We start from the raw sequence: 19,455 nt of genomic DNA on the forward strand, positions 1-19,455 counted from the left end.
AAATCCGACCGCGGTCGCGAAGTCCCCACCGCAGTCGCGAAGCTTCCACCGCGGACCATAAGACCTGGCTTCAGAGACCTGCAACTTCTCTGAATCTGCAACTTTTTCCTAAGTGTAAAAATATCCTAAAACTCACCCGAGCCCTCGGGGCTCCAAACCAAATGTCAAACTAACTCAAAAACATCATATGGACCTACTCGTGCGATCACATCATCAAAATAACATGTAAAATCATGAATTAACCTCAAAACTCAACATTTTCATCAAGAACTCTCAAAGTTCATAACTCTTCAACCGGAAGTCCAACTCACGTCAAATAAACTCCGTTTTTCACCAAATTTCACAGTTATCTTTCAAATACTATAACAAGTTTGTACTGGGCTCTGAAACCAAAATATAGGCCCGATAACAATGGTTTCAAACATTAATTCTTTTCTTTATTCCTTAGATAATTCAGTAAAATAATTTCTTTCAAAAATTGATTTCTAAGGCCTGGGACCTCGAAATTCATTTTCGGGCATACGCCCAAATCCTATATTTTACTGCGGACCTCCCGAGATCGTCAAAACACGGATCCGGATTCGTTTGCTAAGAATGTTGACCAAAGTCAACCATAATCAAAGTTTTAACTCTAAAATTTCTATTTCTCATATTTTCATATAGAACGGTTTCCGAATATAGGTCCGGACCACGCACGTAAATCAAGATGGGGTAAAAAGGGAGGTTTTTAGGCTTCGGAACACTGAATGCACTTGCAACACAAGTGATGACCTTTTGGGTTATCACATTCTCCACCTCTAAAATAATTGTTCATCCTCGAACGGACATAAGAAGGAAGTACCTGAGTCGGGAAAAAGATGGGGATAACGGCTCCGCATATCAGATTCGAACTCCTAGGTCGATGCCTTAGCAGGTTGACCTCCCCACTGAACACGAACAGAAGGAAAACTCTTCGACCTCAACTGACGAACCTGCCGGTCTAGAATAGCTATCGGCTCCTCCTCATAAGACAAGTCCTTGTCCAACTGGACAGTGCTGAAATCTAACACGTGGGATGGATCGCCATGATATTTTCGAGGCATGGACACATGAAACACTAGATGCATGACTGATAAGCTCGGCGGCAACGCAAGTCTATAAGCCACCTCTCCCACTCGATCAAGAATCCCAAACGGGCCAATGAACCTAGGGCTAAGCTTGCCCTTCTTCCCAAATCTCATTACGCCCTTCATAGGCGACACTCGAAGCAATACCCGCGCACCTACCATGAATGCCAAATCTCGAACCTTGTGGTTTACATCGCTCTTTTGCCTGGACTAAGCTATACGAAGCATGTCCTGAATAATCTTGACCTTGTCCAAAGCTTCCTGAACCAGATCTGTACCCAACAATCGAGCCTCTCCTGGCTCAAACCATCCAACCGGAGATCGACACCGCCTACCATATAAAGCCTCATAAGGAGCCATCTGGATACTCGACTGGTAACTGTTGTTGTAGGCAAACTCTGTTAAAGGCAAAAACTGATCCCGCGAGCCTCCAAAGTCAATGACACAAGCTCGGAGCATATCCTCCAAAATCTGAATAGTCCGTTCGGATTGCCCGTCCATCTAAGGATGAAATGTTGTACTCAACTCAACTTGGGTGCCCAACTCTCGCTGAACTGCTCTCCAGAAATGCGAGGTAAACTGCGTACCTCGGTCCAAAATGATAGATACAGGCACACCATGAAGACGAACAATCTCCTGGATATAGATCTCAGTAACCTCTCGGATAAATAGGAGACTGCCACAGGAATGAAATGCGCTGACTTGGTTAGCCTATCAATAATGACCCATACTGCGTCGAACTTCCTTCGAGTCTGCGGGAGTCCAACAACGATATCCTTCTTCATTCTCCGCCACCAATAATGCTGCCACAAATCCTGATACATCTTCGCGGCGCCCGGATGAATAGAGTACCGGGAGCTATGAGCCTCCTCTAAAATCAACTCCCAAAGCCCATCCACATTTGGCACACACACTCGACCCTGAAATCTCAAAACTCCATCATCATCTAGGGTAACCTGCTTGGCACCTCCGTGCCGCACCGTGTCTCTAAGGACGCATAAATAGGGATCATCATACTGCCGATCACGGATACGCTCCAATAAAGAAGAACGAGCGACCGTGCAAGCTAATACACGACTAGACTCAGAAATATCCAACCTCACGAACCGATTGGCCAAGGCCTGAACATCCAAAGCAAGCGGCCTCTCACCGACCGGAATATAAGCAAGGCTGCCCATACTGGCTGACTTCCTACTCAAGGCATCAGCTACCACATTGGCCTTTCTCGGGTGATATAAGATAGTGATATCATAATCCTTCAATAACTCCAACCACCTGCCCTGCCTCAAATTCAACTCCTTTTGCTTGAACAAATACTGAAGACTCTTGTGATCCGTGAACACCTCACATGCCACGCCATACAGATAAGCCTCCAAATCTTCAATGCGTGAACTATGGCTGCTAACAATAAATCATGAACTGGATAGTTCTTCTCTTGAATCTTCAATTGCCGCAAAGCATAGACAATGACCTTGACATCCTGCATCAACACTACACCAAGCCCAATACGAGAAGCATCACAATAAACTATATAAGGCCTTAAACTTGTGGGCAACACCAATACTGGTGCCGTAGTCAGAGCTGTCTTGAGCTTCTGAAAGCTTGCCTCACACTCGTCCGACCATCTGAACTAGGCACCCTTCTGGGTCAACCTGGTCATCGGGGTTGTGATAGATGAAAACCCCTCCACGAACCGGCGATAGTAGCCTGCCAATCCCAAGAAACTCCGAATCTTTGTAGTTGATGCTGGTCTAGGCCAGTTCTTGACTGCCTCAATCTTCTTTGGATCAACCTGAATACCCTCTGCTGATACAACATGACCCAGAAATGCAACTAAACTCAACCAGAACTCACACTTCGAGAACTTAGCATATAACTGGTTATCCCTCAAGGTCTGAAGAACCACTCTAAGATGTTGCTCGTGCTCCTCCCAGCTGCAGGAATATATCAAAATATCATCAATCAAGACTATCATGAAAGAGTCCAAATAAGGCATGAACACTCCGTTCATCAAATCCATAAAAGTTGTTGGGGTATTAGTCAACCCAAATGGCATAACCAGGAACTCATAATGCCTGTACCGAGTGCGGAAAGCTGTCTTAGGGACATTGAATGCTCTACTCCTCAACTGATGATAGCCAGATCTCAAATCAATCTTTGAGAACACCTTGGCACCCTGAAACTGATCAAACAAATCATCGGTTCTCGGCAATGGATACTTATTCTTGATTGTAACCTTGTTCAACTGCCGGTAATCAATACACATTCTCATCGATCCGTCCTTCTTCTTAACAAACAACACTGGTGCATCCCAAGGCGAAACACTGGGTCTAATGAAACCCTTCTCAAGCAAGTCTTGCAACTGTTCTTTCAACTCTTTCAACTCCGGCGGGGCCATACGATACGTGGGCTGAGTACCCGGAGCCAAATCAATGCAAAAGTCAATATCCCTATCGGGTAAAATACCCGACAGGTCCGAAGGGAAAACATCAGGAAACTCTCGAACAACGGGCATAGAATCAATAGAAGGGACTTCAACACTAGAATCACGAACATATGCCAAATAGGCCAAACTCCCCTTCTCGACCATACGTCGAACCTTCACATACGAGATAACACTGCGGGTAGAATGACCAGGAGTCCCTCTCTACTCTAAATAGGGAAAATCCGGTAAGGCTAAGGTCACAGTCTTGGAATGACAGTCCAAAATAGCGTGGTAAGGTGATAACCAGTCCATCCCCAATATAACATCGAAATCGACCATGTCTAGAAGCAACAAATCCACACGAGTGTCAAGACCCCCAATCACCACAATACAAGAATGATGGACTCGATCTACCACAATAGAATCACCCACTGGTGTAGACACATAAACATGAATACTCAATGAATCACTAGGCATGACCAGATACGATACAAAATAAGATGACACATACGAGTAGGTAGACCCGAGATCAAATAACACTGAAGCATCTCTATCATAAACTAGAATAGTACCTGTAATGACTGCATCTGAAGCCTTAGCCTCGGTCATAGCTGGAAGGGCGTAACATTGGGGCTGGGGCCCACCACCCTGAATTACATCTCTGGGACTACCTGCAGCTAGCTGGCCCCCACCTCTGGCGGCCTGAGCTCTACCTTTAGTACCTCTACCTCCACCTCTAGCACCTCTACCCCCACCTCTAGCTGGCTGGACGGGCTGTGGAACACCTGGTGCCTGTACCATAGCACGAGAATCCTGATGCTAGGAGCTACTCGGTGCTCGAGGGCAAAACCTAAAAATGTGACCCGAATCACCACATGTGTAACAAGCCCTCGGCTGCTGAGACTACTGGCCCTGAATGACCACCTCGAAAACTCTGAAGCGGCGGTGCACTGATAGGAGCAGGTGGTGCACTATAGGACTGCTGATCGGGATACTGCATCTAGGGACCACGACCACTTGGAGTACCGTGAGAAATCTGGAGCGCTGACTGAAAGGGCCTAGGAGGATGGCCTCTACCATACAAATCTCGACCTCCGAATGAGGTACCATTGAATCGGCCTGAATGACGAGGCCTCTTGTCTGACCCATGACTGCCTCCCTATGATAGAACCATCTTAACTCTACGGGCTACATTGGTCGCCTCTTGAAAATTAATCTCACTCCCAGTCTCTCTAGCCATCTGAAGACGAATCGGCTGAATAAGACCATCAATAAACCTCCTCACCCTTTCTCTCTCGGTGGGGAGTATGATGAGAGCATGGCGAGCTAAGTCGATGAACCTGGTCTCATACTGGGTAACAGTCATGGAACCCTGCTGGAGGTGCTCAAACTACCTCCGATAGGCCTCTCTATGAGTAACGGGGAGAAACTTCTCCAGGAATAACACTATAAACTGCTCCCAAGTCAAGGCTGGCGATCCGGCTGGTCTCGCTAAGCAATAATCCTTCCACCAAGTCTTGGAAGATCTAGACAAGCGAAATGTAGCAAAATTGACCCCATTGGTCTCAACAATGCCCATGTTCCTGAGAACCTCGTGGCAACTGTCTAGATAATCCTGGGGATCCTCAGTAGATACACCGCTGAATGTAGAAGTGAAGAGCTTGGTGAACCTATCCAGTCTCCACAAAGCATCGGCGGACATAGCCGCTCCATCACCGGTATGAGCTACCACACCCGACTGTACTGCCCCAACTGGCTGAACCGCTGGAGTCTGAATCTGAGGAGCTACCTGCTCCGGAGTGCGAGTAGCAAGAGTCTAGGCTCCTCCTCCAGCCTGAGAGACGGCTGGTGCTACAGGAAGCAAGTCTGCTCGGGTGGCACTTTCTATAAGGCCCACTAATCGGACCAGAGCATCCTGAAGAACTAGGGTAGCAATAAACCCCTCTAGGACCTGAGCTGAGCCCACCGGAACTGCTGGAGCCGGAACCTCCTCATCAAAATCAACTTGAGGCTCCGTCACTGGGGCTGCTGCTCGGGACTGAGATCTGCCCCTACCTCGTCCTCTAGCACGACCTTGGCCTCGCCCTCTACCCCTCGTGGTAGCGGCTGCTAGGGGCTCGGGCTGCTGAGCGGAGGATGAGCAAGCGCGTGTTCTCGCCATCTGCGAAAGAACGGAGTAGAAGTTCAATTAGCATTGAGAAACAAAACTGCACGACGAGAAAGAACAAATGTGAAGTTTTTCCTAACTCTGTAGCCTCTGGGGGATAAATACAGACGTCTCCGTACCGATCCCCCAGACTCTACTAAGCTTGTCTGTGAACTGTGAGACCTATGTAACCTAGAGCTCTGATACCAACTTGTCACGACCCAGTTTCCCACCCTTAGGAGTCGTGATGGCGCCTACTAATGAGAGCTAGGCAAGTCAAACCTTAACTACTTGCTACACTTTCATTTTTGCTTCTTTTTAACAAACACAAGTCGATAATATGATAAAAGTGGAATTTTAAATAAATAAGCGGAATTCAACAATTATATATCTTAAGGCTACGTCTATTACAACCTTTAAAACCTCCAATACCCAAAACATGGTGTCACAGTGTCACAGACTGTCTAAGAGTTACTACATACAAGGTATGAAGAAATACAATACACTGTTTCTGAACAAAAGGAAATAAAACAGGAAATAGAGATAGAGGGAGACGCCAGGGCCTGCGGACGCCTGCAGGTCTACCTTGGGTCTCCGGGTGGACTGAAGGAAGCACTCCAACTACTGTCCAAAAGCTGCTCCTAGATCTGCACACAGTGCAGAGTGTAGTATCAGCACAACCGACCTCATGTGCTGGTAAATGTCTAGCCTAACCTCGGCGAAGTAGTGACGAGGCTAGGACCAGACTACCAAATAAACATGTGCAGTTCAAATATATATAGCGGAAAAGAAATACAGAAAATAACCAGTCAATGTTGGAGGGGGAAACATGTTTTGGGGGAGATAACAGTTCCGAATAAAAAACATCAAGTAAGGAAAGAAACGACATAACTCGAATATCAACAAAGAATTAGAAATCAACAATTTGCATGGCATCACCCTTCGTGCTTTTACTTTCGTCCTCACCAAATCAATCACATAATAAAGATGTGCACGGCATCATCCTTCGTGCTTTTACTCTCTTTCCTTACCATATAAACAATGAAAATCGGTACGGAATGGTACATCGTACGGCACAGCATCACCCTTCGTGCTTTACACTTTTTCATCACAATAGCAAATAATGCATGGCATCACCCTTCGTGCTTTACACTCTTTCCTCACATTAGCAAACAATGCACGGCATCACCCTTCATGCTTTAACACTCTTCCTCACCCAAACAACAATCACAAGCAAAGGGGCAAGGGAATAAACAAAATAGTAATAGAGATCCCAGCAAGGGAACTACAATTAAACAATTAAATCTCGGCAAAGGAACAACATCAATAATCTCAAAATCCCGGCAAGGGAGATAATCAACAAAGCAACAATATCCCGGCAAGGGAACAATTTAATAACTCTTTCTCTTTCTTTCACTTTTATTTCATAACTCACTTTACCACTTGAGTCAATGCTCTAAAGGGTCCAATCATCTCATATACTTTCACAATTCATAATATAACTTGAGCCAATGCTCCAAAAGGTTCAATCATCTCATATACTTTCACAGTTCATAATATAACTTGAGCCAATGCTCCTCGATGTTCAAGGTTACAATTCCTTCCACAAACTTTACACAATAGTTAGAAATCATCACCAAGGCTCAAGATACAACGAAATCAAGATCTTCAAAATTTAAAGACTCGCGGTCATGCTAGACACCAACGTATAGATACTCGTCACCATGCCTACACGTCGTACTCAACAATTATCATGTAGCAAATAAGATGCATCTCCTAATCCCTCAAGCTAAGGTTAGACCAAACACTTACCTCGATGCAACGAACACAATTCAAGCCTCAACTACCGCTTTATCTCTTGTTTCAACCACCAACTCGCTTGTATCTAGCCACAATTTACTTAACGATATCAATAAATGCTAAATGAATCAATTCTAATGCATGAAAATAGGTTTTATAAAGATTTTTCCAAAAAGTCAAAAATTGACCCCGGGCCCACTTGGTCCAAACCCGAAATTCGGACCAAAACCCGATTATCCATTTACCCCCGAGCCCGGATATATAATTGGTTTTGGATTTCGACCTCAATTTGAGGTCTCAATCCCCAAATTTCAATATTCTTAGGTTTTACCCAAAATTCTCAATTTCACCATGAAAACCCTAGATTCTAGGATGAAATCTTGTTAAAGAAGTTAAGGAGTGAAAGAAATAAGTTAAAAATCACTTACTAGTGTTTTGGGAGAAGAAGGAGCGTTTGGAAAATCGCCGCTTATGTTTTAGGGTTTTGAAAAGTGAAAAATAACTGAAAAGTCCGTTTAAATATACTTCTCTCAGGCCCTCTCCGCGGACCGCATAAAAAAGACTGCGACCGCGGAGCTCCACCACGAACCGCAAGAAATCGAGCGCGGCCGCGAAGGCTTGGCCTTGCTCACCGCGGACCGCACAAATCCCACCGCGGTCGCGAAGTCCCCACCGTGGACCGCGAGACCTGGCGTCTCCCTCTATCTCTATTTCTTGTTTCATTTCCTTTTGTTCAGAAACAGTGTATTGTACTTCTTCAGACCTTGTATGTAGTAACTCTTAGACAGTCTGTGACACCAGGTTTTGGGTATTGGAAGTTTTAAAGGTTGTAATAGACGTAGCCTTAAGATATATAATTGTTAACTTCCGCTTATTTATTTAAAATTCCGCTTTTATTATATTATCGACTTGTGTTTGTTAAAAAGAAGCAAAAATGAAAGTGTAGTAAGTAGTTAAGGTTTGGCTTGTCTAGCTTTCATTAGTAGGCATCATCACGACCCCCGAAGATGGAAAATCCGGGAAAATAAACAACGGGAACACGCTAGAAGATTAGTTTTACGAGAAGAAGACTAAAATGGGGTACAAACCAATTTATTGATGGGCAATTGCAATTTAATAACAATAAAAATAATAAAGTTACTTTTACGAGAAGAAGATTACTTGAAGAAGACTCAAACTTGTATAAAGTTTTTTTTATAAGGAGTAGTTTTGTTATTAGTGCTAGTATTGTAACAGAAAATAATAACATTAATAACATAATACTAAATAAGAATAAACACAGAATAAATATTAATTAAAAGACGACAGTCATTTGGAAAATAGACCAGACATTCAAACTTCCCCAATTTTCTATTTTAATAATGTTCTATGGTCGTTAACTCGTTCCTAATTCTCTCAGCCCTCCGGAAAAAAATCTAAAAAAAGAAATGCTACATATCAACAAGATAAACTATAATTACTATGTTAACAAAAATATTCCTACAGCTGCACAATGACATTGTAAGTAAAGGTGGATCTAATATTTTAAAATTTTGGGATTTTGAATAAATCTTTTATATACGTTAGTTGAATTTTAAACATAAATACAAAATTTAGGCGAAAATTGTTGAGTTATTCCGAACCCATAAACCGAATTATATAATTTTTCAGATAAAGATAATCGTATCAAAACATGTTCAATTTCTCCATATAGAAATATCAATCTTCTCTTCTGTAATTAGTGCTACGTATTATAACAGAAAATAATAATAACACGTGTAACCAAATAAGTCCATATTCCAAATAAGAAATAATTCCAGTTCCCATTCAACTAACACCATTTAACTAGTAGAATATTAATTCATGTCATTTTCTTATACCATTTACGAGTCATTCCTTCCCCCATCCCTCTTCCTCCAAAAAAGAATCTAAAATAATTAAGAAACACTACCTCTGAGGCAAGATTACTATAATTACTATATCATGAACGAAGAACATATACACATTGTAGCTGATAATAGAGGCATTTGGAAAATATGAAGAACGTCTAAATGTTCCATTAATGCATATGCAGACTATCAAATATGGAAACCAAACTTCATTATAAATTGGCTGAAATCATCTCCACTAAACACACCATTAACACTAAACACACCACTACTACAACATTAACATTTGAAGTTGAAGCAACACGAAAAAAGTTGAAGCTCGTTTCTGTTTTCTGCCAGTGATAAATTTTAAAATCAATCCAGGTTATATAGTTTTTTGTTTATTAAATATTGTTGCCTATCTTCTAATCGGTTATCATAATTAAACTTGAGTTCATTGTATATTCTAGTCCATAATATTTTTCTGACTTGAATAATATTCTCATACGTAATGGCTTATCAAGTGCAGGAAGATGCCAGCTGGAGCTATGTGGGTTATTGCAGTTATAGCTATTTTGCCACTCCTTTTATGTGGTGAAGGCCAACAGGTGCTAAACACCACACGTAATTATATACCTTGATCTATAGAGAGGTGACGTGCCAAGTAATGTACTTATCTTTCTCCCTTCTTTATAAACCTTTTGTCCTTATTTTCGTAAAAATTGTACGGGACGCCTATTTAGTCGCCCCCACTTAACCTATATTTATTTTTTAAAAAATTTCTAACTTAATACTCATTCTTTAAATAATTTCAGCCCCATTTCTCCTCCTTCTTCTCCTCCTCAAAGTTATATCCGCTAGGAGTTAATGCACTTACAACGGAAGAAAAGAAAAGACAAACAATAATTATATATCATCAAACTGAGGATGTAAAGAGAGGGGCAAGTGCGTCAATGGGAAGGCGATGATTGAATAAGGAGGACCACCTTTGAACAATTAAAAGAATTGTATATTAATAATAATTAATTAATTTTTGACATATATCAACTTTTGGAGGCACAGAAGAAAAGTATGCGTCCTTCAAGTTTGAACGCTTATAAAATTCTGGAAAAGGTAACTGAACGTCATATTCAAACAACAGAAACACAAATACAAGAAAAAGAATAACTTAAATACCTGAAAGAATATATCAGTAAAGCAGCTATTTTCATGTTTTCGTGACAGTATCATTATGGAGGGAAAAAGACTCGTCAGTTACAAAACAAAAACTTAAGTTCTAGAGATGAACTTCGGGCCCGTCTACTAGAATGCTGAAGTTTTCGTGATTGCCTTTGCTACTTCTGTTATGCCCCGCAATATTACGTCGATATTACGTTCCGCAGTATTATATTACGGCGAAGTTACCCTCTGTAGTAATATATTACGATGGTGTTACGTCCTGCAGTAATACATTACGATGATGTTACGCTTCGCAGTATTAAGTTACGACAGGATTGCACCCAACAGTATTACATTACGATGATGTTACACTTCGCAGTAATAAGTTACGACAATGTTGCGCCCTGCAGTATTTTACGTTGAATTTGTCGTAAGGTAATTGACATCAATCCAAGGAAAAGATTGTTTGGAGATTATAAGGATTGTAAGTGATGAATAAATTCGCGAAGGTGAGAGAGGAAGCAAGTCAAAGAAAATAAATTTCGTTGAAATTTAGTTTTTTGGGATAAAATACGGCTCGAGCTAAAATACTCGGTATTTATGGACTAGTACCATACAAGGTACCACATGACCATAATAGTAAGGTGTATAAGGTATGTAAAAAGTGAGTAATATTTTAAATAAGTGGGAATAATTCTTTATTGTATGGGTAATCGGTTAATTATTGGGTAATGGGAGATTACCTAGTTAATTAAGGAATTATTGAATAATTAATTGAACACTTTTGGATAAGAATTAAAATCAAAGGTGGCAGCAAATTAAACCCAAATTGATGACTCATTAGTTAATAGGATAGGTGGCATTAAGGGGTCTTTGGGCAACCTATCAAGATAACACATGGAAAGTGCACTTTGCCATTAAACATGTACAAGGAATTAAAGTTAGCCATCTTTACAAATTAGGTTCAATTGATATCAAATTCAGTTTGGAGAAGATTTTGGAAGCTCACATGAGACTTCATGTTACGGATATCTTAGATTAGAAAAGAAATTCATAGGTAATTGCACTACGTAATAACAACGGGATTTTTCTATTCTAAGGAAAAAAGGTGCAATCTTTCTCAAGAATATATACAGATTTGTCCTTACTCCAGGTATGTTAAGGCTAAGCTCTTTCTTCATTTTGGCATGATCTCGTCGTTACACAAGTTTGATAACGAGACATAAAGAAAAATTCATATCCCGAAATTTAAGTATATTTTGCTAGTCTCGCAAGTTGCGTATATTTTTCTAGCATTGTAAATTACTATATTCTCCTTACTAGGACTTCATACTCAATTAAGTATTTTCTTATTCCAGTCAAGAGAGCAAAGAATTTATATATACAGTATTAAATTATTTTCATTACCATCGAGCCATAATCGATGGGCAGGCCCCTATTGGGCAACCTCTGATCAGATGGTAAGTTATATACCGAGCCTACTGTGGCCAAACGCTTATGAGCGAGCCCAGTTGGTTGAGATACAGAGCCTAGTATGGCCGAGCGCCTATAAGCGAGCCTACTACAGCAGAGCAGTTATATATACACCGAGCCTACCGTGGCCGAGCGCTTATGAGTGAGCCCAGTTGGTCGAGATACAGAGCCTAGTATGGTCGAGCGCCTATGAGCGAGCCTACTACGGCAGAGCAGTTATATATATATATATATATACTGAGCCTTATAGGGCCGGACAACTATTTTACTTACTATGTTGAGAGAATTGAGTCAGTATCAGTAGGTAAGCATATCTTCATATTATCTTTGACTTCCAGCTACTTGCAGTTATAATATTATCAGTTCAATTTTAGCTTTCAGTATATTGCCTTATATACTTGGTACATTATTTAGTATTGACGTCCCTTTTTCCTGGGGACGCTGCGTTTCATGCCCGCAAGTCCAGACAGACAGGCCGAGAGCCCTCCAAGTAGGCTATCAGCTCAGCGTAAGATGTTGGTGCGCTCCATTTGCTCGGAGTTGCGTGTTTGGTTAGTATGATTTAGACGTGTATTGTTTGGCATGGCGAGACTCTGTCCAAACCTTTATGACATCTATGTACTCTTAGAGGCTTGTAGACATATGTCGTGTACGTGAAAGATTGTACAGCCTTGTCGGCCTATGTTTTGGAATTTATAAATGATCATGTTGGACTATTAGACTTGTATGTCACGTGTATATGATGATATAATAAGAAAGATACGTTACGTTGGTACTCGGTTGAGTAAGGTACCGGGTGCCCGTCACGGCCCATCGGTTTGGGTCGTGACAACTCCAGCCCCGTATGCTGAAGTTATGCGAAAAAGCGGGTACGCTTGCAATTTTTTTTTGCAAAACGAGCATAAGTTAAAACGTGACACAAAAAGTGAGTATAGATATAAATTCTCTGTATTTTCTCAGTGGGAAGATTAATCTTATTTTACCTTATTTATTGAATTTTATTAAACATTAGTGACTAGTTGTTTAATTTCATCAGCCACAAAAGGTCCTTTGCATATTTCAATAATCTCATGTGATTATTCAAAAACTTGTAAAAAATAATTTGGAATATACTTGCAACGCACGTGTCCAAAAGCTAATATTTAGAAATATATTTTAAAAAAATATTCAATTCCAAATTTCACATTTAAGATTTGATAATCAATTAGAACGTTGAACCGTTTTCAAGGTATCAATATATTACTTTTCAAAGTAAAAATACAGGGCAAAAGGGGCAGTTAAAGAAAGAATTTTTTTTTGGCAAAATAGCCTAACATATACTCACATTGGCTTTTTTTTAAGAGGCTTTAGAACAACTATGGCTTTTTTTTCTTTTTCCCTTTCATCGGTTCCTCAAATAGATCAAACTAATTAATTTTTCATTTTATTTGTGGGGGGAGGGGGGGGGGGGTTACAAATTCCAATTATATCTGAATTGTGCCGCGTAAGGAGTGGCAGGCCACATGCACTCAAGGCGTGTCAACTGATACTCCTTCGTCGGTAAATTACATTGTTTAGCTCAGTAATTTTTTTAAAAAAAAATATATATATATATATATATATATATATATATATATATATATAATGACACCCCTTGACTTCTGATAAGTTTATTTCTTTATATTTTGCCTTAATGAAAATCCTAGCTCCGCCACTACACATAATGTCCAACAGAATTTTTTCCATATGCAGAACTCGGAACCGAAACCTCTAATTAAGGATGGAGGGATCTTATTCACCCCATCAGAGCTCATATTGGTATAGATCAAACTATGGTTTGCATATTTGCTAAATAGTGCTCTAGTTTTAGTTGGGATAAAGAACTAGGATCAGGGAATTTTGTCAGCAAGGAAGTTCAGCGTTGTGCTTTCCTCAAAAGTTATAATTATGATTAATCATTAAAATTTCAATCTTCTCGTGTTCATTAATTGTCCTCTTTAATTAATAAAATAATTGTATAATTACACTAGGAATACAATTAACTCTCCTTTGGTAGTTTTTGATTCCAAGATGCAATTAATTTTTAATTCTCCGACAAGAAAATTGGAGTACCATATTTGTTAAAAAGTTACAATTAATATTTAAATTTTTTAATTATTTCCTTGTGATCATTAAATGGACAGATGACATAAATCCTTGCCTTAAGTTTTCTCCATTATTTTATAGGACACATTAGTGTGTTGAAATGGACAGTTAATATGATATACCTTCCTATTTAACTAATCGAAAGAGTCATTTCATTTAAGTCGAAGTTAACCAAAATGATATTACACCGGACCCCATACATATCATCGCAGGTAACGAAAGAAGCTCATCTTACCGCCTATCGACACAACAATCATATTTAAGAGAAAACTGGCTTTTACTAATAAGCACCAGTTATTATTAGTTATTACCATAAACTATCAAGAGCTTCAAAGGAAACAACAGTACCTGTAATTTTTAACAAACAGCATTTTAAAACACTGATCTCAGCAAAAAGATTTACCTTACTAGACGTGATTACGAATAGCACATTACACCAACGAGAGCCTGTAACATGTGCCCATTCTGAACCATGCGACCAATATTTTTCCCTTCATTCTTTTCCTTCATTGAGGAAAAAAGAGGAAATTGACACCAAGGCTAAAGGAGTTGTGTTTTTGAACCAAAAAGGAAACAGCACTCCCTTTAGATGATGAACAAATATTGTAAACAGGAGCTACTAAACATAAAAAAATCAACTCCCGTCTGAGCACTTAAGAGAAAACATAGAAGAAATAATGGACAGCAAAAACATATGCATTTGCAGGCGCTCAATCGTAAGCCTTCTCCCAATCATCCACTACATCTGCCATCTCGTCGACCCCCACATCTTGAGGTTTGGGGGGCAAAGCTGAACCACCCACTCCTGGCTCAGTAACAGGTTCCTTGATTGTAATAGACGCCCTCGGCAAATTGGAAGTCATTTCAGGCTCTAAGACACTCCACCTATTAGACGAGGCAGCAGTTGTTGCTTCATTTGTCCTCCAGGCAGAAGGGGCTGAATCAGTGGGATTCTTGGACCATTCTTCGGGATCCCATGGACTCTCCCTCAAATGAGGCTCCTGGACTACAGCCTTCTTCCATGGATTACCCTTAAGAGCTGCCGCTCCTCCCCCATCCTTGGCTGCTCCAGAGACTCCCCAAGCATTAGTAGCGGATGTCACTGCTGATGCAACACCACTCTGAGGAACTACAGAAGCACCACAATAAGCTGACCCCTGGTCTAGCCTCCTCATAGCTGTTGCTGCTCGGGCAGGATCACTGAACACAGCCAAGGCATTCTTGTCATTCAACCAGACAAGCTCGCATTCACCACCAAACCTGAGAACTAACGCACTAATGTCTGCATCTCTTGGCAAGTCAAACAAAGCCACCACAAGCCTTGGATCCATATCCACCAGAGAATCAAAAACAGCAGGCTGAGCAATGTTATTGACAGTACAACCTTTGGCACCAAGTATACGCGCTGGAGCTTTGGACTTGGGTGTAACATGCACAGTGATGAATCTCTTGGGTTCCCAACCAGCTGCATTCACTGAAAGCTTCCACCTTGCAGCTATCAGTCTAACTGCATCCCGCTTTTCCTTCAACATTGGGCAAAAAACATGAACTTTGAGTGCATTAACCCCGCCTCTGCTCCTGCCAAGGACCAAACATTTGCACCTTTCCTCTATGGACAAAACCCACTTAGGGTCACGCCTAAGAAGATCCCCTAGCACTTCAGAGACAGCTGCATCACCAAAATGGAGGGCCTCCAAATTCGGCGGAGTTATACCAAAAGCATCAGAAAGAACCTTTTTCTTCTCCATCTTTGCACATTCATCATCACAAGTGAGCTTCCTCTGACCAAGAGGAACCTTCTTCCCATTTATTTCAATAGGTTGAAGAGGTGAAGGCAACTTGTGGATTATAGAAGCTTCAAAGACAGAGTCAACAATCGGACCTCCAGCATCACAAGGAACATTTGCTGTGACCCGGCCACAAGAACAAGTAATAGTAACAGGAAACTCACATCTCACATCAGGACATGGCGAAGAGGGGTGACAAAGAGCAGTACATGTGTGCCTGCAATCTCTTCTAGGAGCACCACATGTCTGCCCACAAGAGGCTCTGGAGCCGTTGCTGGGGCCAGCAGAAAAATCACATGGTGAAGAATGACAAGTTCTAGCACATGCATGCAAGCCACACTGCCTGGTCTTCCCGCAAAGCTTGTTACATCTGATGTCTTTTGATCCACAAGGTATATTCCTCAAAATAACATGTCCGCCCACACATTCCTTTGCTACAGGAACAGCACATGGCAGACAGTCTCCAAAATGGCAGCTGTGAGTAGGTGGATGACCACAAGGCTGAGGAACCGAGCATGGTAACTGACACGAAGGAGAAGGTGTTCCACAAGGTAGCGGAGGAGGGATTGACGTTCTCCCACAAGCACAAGTCAAATCCGTGAAAATTGTCTCAAGGCAGGGAGGGCAGTGACCACTGTGACAAAGTGACTCGCAAGAGTGCTGCCCACATCTAAGCTTCTTCTCACACGGCATTGAACAAAAATGAGGATTCCAACCACCTGTGACGGAATTTTTTGGATTAGAAAGAGGGCAACATCGCTCACTGCAGCGGTGCCTTCCACAGTTCTTCTTTTGCCCACAAGGTCTATCACAAGTGAACTTCTCAACTTCTGCCTGTGTTTTGTAACACTCCACTGTCCGAGAAGTTGACCCACAGCGGCATCTTTGAGTGACAGGAACAAGACATGGTGCACAGTCACCAGAATGACACACCGCTTGACAGCGATGTACCCCACACCTGAGGCTTTTACCACAGACCTTGGAACAGGTTGGAATTGGATCTAAACAACTGTGTCTTTCGTCCTCCAAGCTGCTTTTACCGCAGCAGCATGTCTTGACCTTGCTTGGCAACAAGGCACAATCCCCACATGGCCCTGGATGGCAGAGCTCAAGACAGATGTGGTTTCCGCAGCTAAGCTTCCTTCCACAAGCTGAACTGCATGAAAAGACGCCGTCCTCGATCTTGATATCTCCTTTCACACCCATGTCTCCACAAAGAACAACCTCTGTTTTCTTCTTACAGAAGCAATAGGCATTCACAATAACTTGACAATGGCCACAAGGACCAACATGGCAAGTCTGTTCACACCGATGACGCCCACAGTCAAGAAGCTTACCACACTGCTGTCCGCAGGTAAGAACGGACTTGCGATCAGAGCACCGAGTGGTAATTACTTCCTTCCCGCAGGGGCAACTTCTAGCTGGAGCAAATGCCTTACAAGGTGGACAAGGACCAGGATGGCATTGTAGGACACAAACGTGAGGGCACAGATCCTCTTCACTCAGATCATGCCCTGGAAGCTCCTTCTCAAGTTTCTTGCCACAGGGCTCTCCACATGAATGTGGGGTCAAGTACAAATCTGAAGGAGGATCTGGCCTCTTCCCACAAAAGCAAATATATCGGATCTCCTTGGATGAAGTGAGCTGCACTGATTGACAGCCTGGACAGCGCCAATTAAATCCCTGATTCTTCTCCGCAGACATGTCAACAGAAGTGGGAGCTCTGGCCCATTTTTTGATACAATTAAGATGGAAAATAGAGTAACAGCTCGAGCATGACCAAACAGGGGCAGACCTCCGCACCATATCATAGCAAATCATGCACTCAATGTTCCCCTTCAACAGCTTCTCCTGAATTTCTTGCACAAGTTGAGGCAAATTAGGGTCCTTCAAACGTGTGTGTTCGCCCTGATTAATCCTCCCATTGACCGCCCTCTCCACCCTGTTCGCCTGATAATTATGGTTCTCCCTGCCCCTCTCTCTCCTCGCATATGTCGGCCCCTTATTGAGATTGGGTCCCACATATGTCTGATTTCGACGATTAACGGGTGCAGCTGACACATTATCCTTTTCTCTTCCATTTCCAGCTGAGCTTGAACCATTAAGATTGAACACAGGGCTCACAACAGTGGTAGTTACCGTGGTGGTGACAGGGGCAGCTGAAACAGCGGTGGTGGCCGTGGATCCCCGAGGTAACCACTCACGTCGAGCACTTTGAACAGGATTGTTTCCGGGCCGATTACTGTTGTTATTCCGTCTATTGTTTTGTGCAGATGAAAAGCTCATATTCTGACTTAAAATTTGGAAATAATCAATATCCCTATCCAACGACAGATTGCTACGGCCCAAATCAAATCGATTCAACTGAAATATATAGAAAAAGATAACAGAAAATGAATACAAATCGTACTTTGAACAATTTCAATTCAGAAAACTAAAACTTAATAAGGAACTTCTGAAAACTATAGAGGTACAATTTCAAGCCCTAGTTTTTTTTTTTCAAGCCCTAAGTAATGAAGAAATCGTTAAATACCTGATTCGAGAAAACCGGATCAAAATACAGGTTTTGATATTCTTTAGATTTGTTCTGGTGATTCTCCGGACTCGGCTACTTCGGCTATGTATTGAGGATTTTCTCTCGATCGAGTAGAGAGAGAGAGATGAGAGAGAGAGAAGGATGAGGGTAAGAGGAAAACTTAAGAAAAAGGTTTATATAAAGGGCTAAAGCAGCTTAGACTTGGGGAACAAGCGATTGGACCGCTGACATTATTTACTTGGACATGATGCTTCACTATATTATTAGTAGGTCGGTTGTTGCCAAACCCAAATTATTTTCTTTTCATTTTATTTTTCTTTAGAATTCCAAAATATTTCCCAATTATTTGGCCATAAATTTTTCATTAGTAGTCAATAAAGTGGGTTGATAACCATAAGATTTTAGATTTAAATTTCAATAGAAACAAGAACATTAAGTGATTTTTTTTATTTATCCAACCTTTGGTGGACAAGGGTTAAGTATATCATAATTGATCGCACCATGGGCTAGCCCATACACCCACTGCACAAGTGAAATACTACTTAGTCAAATAGAATCGCCAACTTGAGTGCGATGCAAGTCAAATGATACATGTGATGATATAGCAGGCACTCCATAAAATTAGTGAAAATGTGCACAAGATAGTTCGGACACCACAATCATTAAAAAAAGTTAGCATGTAGATGATTAGAGTAGCTTGATAGATTATGTGAGCACTATACAATTGTTATAAACCTTTCTACTATGAAAGTAGGAGATTTTGCTTTTAATTTATGGTCAAAAAAACAATGACCAATGTAAGTTGCATATCAACATGACCCAGCTGATAAATGTGCAGTTGTTTTGGTAAAAATAGCACGGTATAGCCAGTTTTCGGACTGGTCATTCAAAAATAGCCAGTGTTTATGAACTTAATGAAAAATAGCCACTATTTTGCTGCAACAGAGATCGGTCCAGCATAATATACTGGAGTTCGGTGCACCTATGTATGAACTCCAGCATATTATGCTGGATCGGTATACTTTGTTGACTCCAGTATAGTATACTGGAGAC

The 19,455-nt window shown here is 41.4% G+C and overlaps 1 protein-coding gene across 1 annotated transcript; it reads right to left on the minus strand.

Annotated features, from left to right (window-relative positions):
* Positions 1–14,465: 14,465 nt before the first annotated feature.
* On the minus strand, positions 14,466–18,551 carry LOC104218655 (NF-X1-type zinc finger protein NFXL1). Its single transcript, XM_009769197.2, has 2 exons — positions 18,400–18,551; positions 14,466–18,230 (listed from the first exon to the last, which is right to left on the minus strand). Exon 2 carries the CDS (start codon positions 18,150–18,152, stop codon positions 14,790–14,792), a length of 3,363 nt encoding a protein of 1,120 aa, XP_009767499.1. The 5' UTR covers positions 18,153–18,230; positions 18,400–18,551; the 3' UTR covers positions 14,466–14,789.
* Positions 18,552–19,455: the final 904 nt, after the last annotated feature.

The sequence above is a fragment of the Nicotiana sylvestris genome, chromosome 3 (assembly GCF_000393655.2).
Source record: "Nicotiana sylvestris chromosome 3, ASM39365v2, whole genome shotgun sequence".
Taxonomy (NCBI): Eukaryota; Viridiplantae; Streptophyta; class Magnoliopsida; order Solanales; family Solanaceae; genus Nicotiana; species Nicotiana sylvestris.